The sequence below is a fragment of the Spermophilus citellus genome (assembly GCF_964194105.1).
Source record: "Spermophilus citellus genome assembly, chromosome: 1".
Lineage (NCBI taxonomy): Eukaryota > Metazoa > Chordata > Mammalia > Rodentia > Sciuridae > Spermophilus > Spermophilus citellus.
The window spans coordinates 226,885,807-226,893,664 of record NC_138182.1 but is presented as its reverse complement, the minus strand read 5'-3'; the positions used below and the strand labels follow the sequence as shown (position 1 = coordinate 226,893,664).

General features: G+C 35.0%; 1 protein-coding gene across 1 annotated transcript; it reads right to left on the bottom strand.

Moving 5' to 3' along the window:
- Positions 1-4,840: 4,840 nt before the first annotated feature.
- LOC308656511 (histone H2B subacrosomal variant-like) lies at positions 4,841-5,209 on the bottom strand (the record flags this gene model as incomplete). Its single annotated transcript, XM_081307688.1, has 1 exon — positions 4,841-5,209. One exon carries the CDS (start codon positions 5,207-5,209, stop codon positions 4,841-4,843), a length of 369 nt encoding a protein of 122 aa, XP_081163814.1.
- Positions 5,210-7,858: the final 2,649 nt, after the last annotated feature.

Here is a 7,858-nt window from a genome sequence, read left to right as displayed (position 1 = left end):
GATCCATCCAGATAACTGGGTAGACACATAAAACAATATGCAAAAGTAAGGGAAAAAACAATCCAAAACAACACAGAATACCTCAACAACAGATTCCATTGACACCATAGTGGAGTAAATATCAGAGATAGAATTCAGAAAGTTCATGGTTAAACTGATCTACAAAGTAAAAGATGAGATAAGAATTGAAATTAGAGAGAAAATACAAGAAATGAAAGATCACTTCAATACGGAGATAAAGATCTTGAAGAAAAATCATTCAGAAATCCTTGAAATGAAAGAATCAATAAACCAAATTAAAAATTTATTGGAAAGCATCACCAGCAGACTAGATTACTTATAAAACAGAGGCAATGAAGACAAAATATATAATATTGAAAATAAAGTTGACCAGGGAGAAAAGATGTTAAGAGATTATGAACAGAACTTCCAAGAAATATGGCATAACATGAAAAGATCAAACTTAAGATTTATCAGGATAGATGAAAGCTTGGAGATATAAACCAAAGGAATGAACAATCTTTTTAGTGAAATAATATCTGAAAAATTTCCAAAACTTAAGGATGAAATGGAAAATCAGACATAGGAGGCATATGGGATCCCAAATACACAAAATCACAACAGACTTACACCAAGGCACATTATTATGAGAATGTCTAACATACAGAATAAGGATTTTAAAGGCTGCCAGAGAAAAATGACAGGCCACAGTGTATCTCAGCTGATTTCTCAACTCAGACCCTCAAAGCTAGGGGGTCTTTGAATAATATATACTAAGCCCTGAAAGAAAATGGATGCCAACCAAGAATACTATACCCACAAAATTAAGCTTCAGAATTTATGAAAACCTTTTATGAAAAACAAAAGTTAAAATAATTCACAACTACCAAGCCTTCTTTACTAAACATACTCAATAAAATATTTCATAAAGAAGAAATGAAAAATAAAAGTGAGAACCAGAAAAGGAAGGAACTATACTAGAAGAATAGTCATTGAAGGAGAAACAAATTCAAAGTAAAAACCATAAATAGATCAAAATGACAGGGAATAAAAATAATATCTCTATTAATAATATTGAATATAAATGACTTAAACTCATTGATCAAAAAACATAGACTGGCAGGTTGGATTAAAAAACAAAACTCAACAATGTGCTGTCTCTTTGACTGATGGTAAAATGATGGGAAAAACCATATTATTCATGTAAACAAGTAGGAGTTTCTATCCTCATATCAGAAAAAGTGGAATTCAAGGCAAAGTTAATCAGAAGGGACCAAGAGGGTCATTTTATACTGCTTACTATCAACAAGACATAACAATGATAAATATTTATGCCCCAAACAGTAGAGCATCTATAAATAAACTCTTCTCAATTTCAAGAATCAAATAGACCACAACACAATAATATTGGGTGACTTCAATATGCCTCTCTAATCACTGGCTAGATCCTCCAAACAAAAACTAAATAAAGAAGCTATAGAACTAATGAATACAACTAATAATTTAGATTTAACAGACATATGGAATATTTTATCCAACAATGACTGAATACATTTGCTTTTCAGCAGCACATAAATCCTTCTCTAAACATTTTTAGGCCACAAAGCAACTCTTAACAAATACAAAAAAAAAAAAAAAAAAAGTTAATACCTTGCATTCTGTTAGATCATAATGGAATAAAATTAGAAACCAATGATAAAATAAAAAATAGAAGCTACCCTAACACCTGGAGACTAAATAATATGCTATTGAATGACTAGATGGCTGAAGAAATCAGGGATGAAATTTAAAAAAATGCTTATAGGTAAATTAGAGTATCAATACAACATATCAAAATCTCTGGGACAATATGAAGGTAGTTCTAAGAGGGAAGTTTTTTGCATTGAGATTATTCATTAAAAGAATAAAAATCCACCAAATAAATAACCTAACATTATATCTCAAAGTCCTAGAAAAGGAACAAATCAGCACCCAAATCAGTAGAAGACAGAAAATAATTAAAATTAGAGCTTAAATCATGAGGTTGAAACAAACAACACAATTTGAAAAATCAATGAAACAAAAGTTGGTTCTTTGAAAATTGATAAACTCTTGCCCAAGCTAATGAAAAAAAGAGAAAAAACCTCAAATTACTAAAATTCATGACGAAAAAGGAAGTATCATTACAGACACAACCAAAGTATAGATGATAATCAGAAAGTACATTGAAAATCTCTACTCTGATAAAATAGAAAATCATGAAGACATTGATTTCTAGAGACATATAACCTACCCAAATTGAATCAGGAGGACATGGAAAATTTAAACAGATCAATTTCAAGCAATGGAATTGAAGATGCTATCAAAAGCCTACCAATAAAGAAAAGCCTAGGACCAGATGGATTCTCAATTGAGTTCTACAGGACTTTCAAAGAAAGTATATACTCCGTGTATGTATGCTACGTCAAAATACACTCTACTGTCATGTATATCTAAAAAGAACAAATTAAAAAAAAGACCTCCCCCCAAAAAAGAAATCAATCCAAACTTCATCAATAGAGGATGGATAATAAATTGTGACATGGTTATGTTATGGAATCTTGCATAGCATAGGAGTGAAACAATCTAAAGCCACGGATTTCAATCAGTACAAATCATAGAAGTGTACATTTAGAGGAAAGAAGGCAGGCGTGAAAGTACACATGTATGATCCTATGTTTTTTAAAAAAATATCTTTTTGGTTGTAGATGGACAGAATACCTTTATTTAAAAAATATTTTATTGTAGTTGGATACAATACCTTTGTTTTATTCATTTATTTTTATGTGGTGCTGAGGATCGAATCCAGTGCCTCAAACACACAAGACAAGTGCTCTACCACTGAGCTATAGCCCCAGCCCTGATCCTATGTTTTAACATAAGCAAAATTAAACCCATTGTTTACAGACACATACATAGGTATCAAAGGACAAAGAAAAGAAAAAAGCACAGGAAAGAAACAAAACTCAAGATTGACGAACCCAGATTGGGAGCTATCTCATTTTAAGATTGGGAGCTATCTCATCACAAAGTCATGAAAAGTTAATTTCTGTTTTACTATAAATTACTGAGATTTCCAAACTTGTTTGGAATTCCTGTCCATGCTCTGAACTCACCCATGCCAGGCTCTCCTTGACCAGATAATAACCCTCCCTGAAACCTCAGCAGCGCCTCATAAATTCTAATGTTGGAATCTGAATTTACTCCCTACCTTGAAATGTCATGCCATGTAGATCATTAACCTACTATCTGCCTTTGTATTATGCTTGTCAAAATCCTGTTATCTGTGAGTTCTGAAGACACTCCCTCTTTGCAACTTTTTGTTCTATAAAACCTTGTTCCTGGAGAGTTGAAGTGCTGATCTCTAGCCCGGGTTAGGGAGAGACAGTCACTGGTGACCAGCTTTCTTTGTGTACACAATACAAGCTTGCTTTAATTTAAAATTGGAGTCGGTGGTCTTTTCTTTGCGTGGTGGTTCAACAAAGATAGTAGGTAGGAAATTGGTAAAGATCTCCTTGAGCCTTTGTAAAGTTCTTAAATTTCATCACTTGAGTGGTAAATTCATGGGTGTTCTTATGAATGTAGAACCATTAACCTCAGTGAACCAAGTCCTTTTTTTAAATATATATTTTTAGTTGGTGATGGACCTTTATTTTTACTTATTTATTTATATGTGGTGCTGAGAATTGAACCCAGTGCTTCACACATGCTAGGCAAGTGCTCTACCACTGGGCCAGTCCCTAAATCAAATCTTTTTTTTTTTTAAATATCTTTTATATTTATGTGGTGCTGAGGATCAAACCCAGTGCCTCACGCATACTAGGCGAGCGCTCTAACTCTAAGCGCTCTAACTCTAATTTTTAAGATAAAATTTACATGGAAATCAATTGAGCTGATTGAAAATTCAGGAAATAAGAATTTAAGCAAAAAGAAAATAGTTAAGATGTTCTATAAAGCATTCATTTAGGAACTAAATTGGTTGAATGAAGTTTTAGGTAAAAAACACTTTTTGATAAATATCATTAGTGCTGATTTTATATATATATATATATATATATATATATATATATATATATATATATATTTTTTTTATTTAGTTTTTTTTAAGTTGTTGATAGACCTTTATATATATGTGGTGCTGAGAATTGAACCCAGTGCCCCATACATGCCAGGCAAGTACCCTACTCCTAAGCCATTAGCCCCAGCCCAGTGCTGGTATATTTCTAATTAAGAGGTTTGTCTTCCTAAATTCAAACTCATATGATCTGGTGGTCAAAACAGTTGGGTCAAATAACCCTGTACATAGTTAATATCTTTTTTTTTTTTTTTTGTTACAGGGAATTGAATTCAGGGGCACTCGACCACTGAGCCACATTCCCAGCCCTATTTTGTATTTTATTTTAGAGACAGTTTCTCTCACTGAGTTGCTTAGTGCCTCCCTTTTTGCTATGGCTGGCTCTGAACTCGAGATCCTGTCTCAGCCTCCTGAACCACTGGGATTATAGGCATGTGCCACTGCACCCAGCAACAATATCTTAAAAATATAATAACCATTGAATTTATATGATAAGCTTCAGATATCTATAAGAAAAACAGTTTCTGACTGGAGTTTGGACAGAAAGCAGGTATCAGGAAAATCTATTCAAATTAACTTTAACTTTAAAGGTAAAATAGTAAGAAAGTAATGAATCTCTAGAGAGAAGAGAAATAGGAAAATATTAGGAAATACAACTATTTATAAAAAAGAAGAGTGAATTCAACTTTGAGAGGTTGGGTAGTAAGTTTACTTTCCCCAAGATTCGGTTGAGTTGGTACAGGTAGTTCAGGAGCGGACAAATCTCTGCACTGCTTCACTTCCAAAAGTCACCGCATACTTAGCTAGATTCTCAGGTAACAGCATGTATACTGCCTTCTGAATGTCTTCAGGGGTGAGGGTACAGCGTTTTCTGAAATGCATCAGGTGGTGGGCTTCCTTAGCAATGCGGTCAAAGATGTCGTTGATCAGAGTGTTCATGAGATCCAAGGTGCGAGATGACATGCCCCTCTGGGGAACAACTTCTTTAAGGACCCTGTTTACGTAGAGTGAATAGTTTCTATGGCTCAAACTGGTGCTGGAACTTGACTTCTTTCTGGAGATGGGACTTAGATGTCCTTTGCAGTAACTGTACTTATGGATGGTGCGTCTGGCCATTGTAGATGTTGCTTTCCTTCTCAGTTAACGAATGGAGAAAAGGGCCAAGAATTGGAGGAGTTCTCCTACTTATAGTGACACGTCACAATCACACTGCTGGGGCTTCTCTCTGATTGGTGGTTACTTTTCCTATGTCACAATCATGTAGCAATGACTCTGATTTGTTAAGGGCAAATTGACCAACCAACCTAGAACTTTCCCAAGAAGATAAAGGGAGTGTGGCAGGAAGATTGAAGGTAACTTCAGGGAAAAAAAGAAGAGATCTCATTTTTGCTACTTTGGTTCTTGGTAATTAGAAAGCATCCTCTATAGTATTCAGAGAATTGGACCAACCTCACCAACTTGGGGGTTGGTGTAAGAAAAGTAGAGGAAAAAGTGTTAATCTTTTTGTGGAGGTCACAGTGTTCATAAAAGCATGTATAAGTTCATTTTATAAGCAAATGAATAAATAAGCCATTACAAGTCTCAAAATTATTGTCTTATAAAAATAAATATGGAGGGCTAATTTGATTTTACAAAATGTTACCTTCATGTTAAGGATTTTTCTAGATCCCGATTCCCAAGGAGCAAGTGTGTACCACTGAGTAATAAAAAAAAAAACTACACTGTTGTTTATGTTATACTGTGTAACATATGTTACACTGTATTCATTAATCTTTTGGGAGGATATCCTTTAATGTCCTTCTTGGTTTCACACGTTTCATCGCCTGTTCTGCTTTTACTTGATGTTCTGTCATTAACTGAAAGATGTTTCTAGGGTCATTTTTTTCCCAGGTGGCATGTTGATATTCATGCTTAAAACAAAACAAAAAACTTCATTTGCTTAATCAAATTTATCCTTGTGTAAAATGAAAAATAGAAGTAATTATAAAAATAACTCACGAGCATGTCAGTTATTCACAATTGCCATGACTACTAATGCTACGTCTGACATTTCTCACTATGAACTTCTTCACAGATGAAGTAGACGGGGCTATGTGTAATTTCTGAAAGCTATCTGTAATTCCTCCCCCTTTTCTCCCATTCAAATCTGAAATCATTTTGTTATGGGGATAACTTTGAGCTGACTCTAATTTCTGAAGTCCACAGACATTGTTTGTCAATATCCACACCATGTTGATAGTAACACATCTTAGCCAGCATCTCATCACACTGAGATGCAGGTTGCTGATTCCACTCTGCTCTGGGGTGATGGATCTTCAGTTAGTTCCTGCTAATTTTTGCTTACAGATGTCTCTAGATGTAATTACGTAGTTGGCTTAATTATAGCATAACTTTATTTGCTATCATTTAGAACTAACTATCAGGTGGAGAATATATATATTCCCTTTTCTTCAGGAGCCCATGTTCAAGAGTTTCCACTCCTAACCCTCCTGGCCCCCTTGCCTCCTCACTTACTTCTTCCTGCAACAAATGACTTACTTGATTGGGGAGGTAGAGAAAGGCATCTGTGCCTCTCAGCCTTCTCTGGGTTCTCATTGTGATGGTACTGTGGGCAGCTCTTGTCCTTGGGAGTGGATCATTATTTCCTAGGCTTCAGCAGCTGAGTGTGTCACTCTGCTTAATTCTTCCATGCCCTTTTAGGAAAGCCTTCTTAAGCCAAGAGCAGTTGGTGGCATCTGTCTCATGGTGTCACTCTGGCCCTGACTCACCTGCCTCCCTCTTTTACCACACCTAGAGGCTGCTCTTCAGTTAATAACGAAGGTGCCATTTTATCTCATCTTTCCGGTTCTTTTGTCTGTTCCAATTGCTTTAGATCTTGAGGTGAGAGAAAGAAGTAGATAGAAATAGTAGCTAAAAGAAAAGAATTTTTAAAGCTCTAAACAGTAAGCTGTATGTTAAAATACTGATTGACCAGAAAGTTCAGAAATTGAGGAAGATTGATTCTATAAAATGTCTGGCCAAATTTGGGCTAACCCAAATTCCCTTTTAGTATTTCATAAATCATTTAAAAATAGGTAGGAATTCACTACTGGTTTTTTCTTTTCCTTCCTTCTCCTCCCAACAGTCTGGAAAAAAAGGAATAAACATCTTTTAGCATAATGCTCCAAAGGAGATGCCTGTTGTATTATTAATCCAGGCAATATGGCAAATCTGATTATTTTGCACCTGTTGCCTGCTGAGAGTAGACACTGTGAGGACTTCTATCCTCTTTCAATCTTTCTTTTGCCCTTATCTTCAAGGCCTTAGAATAAAGTTTGGTGCCATTTTATCTTCACATCTTCTGAAGGTATATCAGATTGAAAGGACTGGTGACCAATGGATGAGAGGTCCTGAGTCTCCAAGTCTCCAAGTCCTTGACTTTGAGCCCAAAGTTTTGTTTATTTTTCCAGACTCTTGTGCTTTATCACACTATATCTACTTGGGACATAAATTGCTTAGTATCCTTCCTCCCATGATGAAGTAAATAAAGTACTGGAGTTCCAACTGCTTATCCTTTCATTGATGTTTCAGGATATTGTAATGACTCAAGGTCATTATCAAGAGTGATTATCTCACAACAACTGTGGTAGATGTGGCCTTAATTCAAACCAAAATACATGCACCAACATATATGTATATACTTTTCATTTGTATAGCCATGGTAGTACCTGGTTCCTTTTTTTTTTTAAGAGAGAGAGAGAGAGAGAGAGAGAGAATTTTTAATAT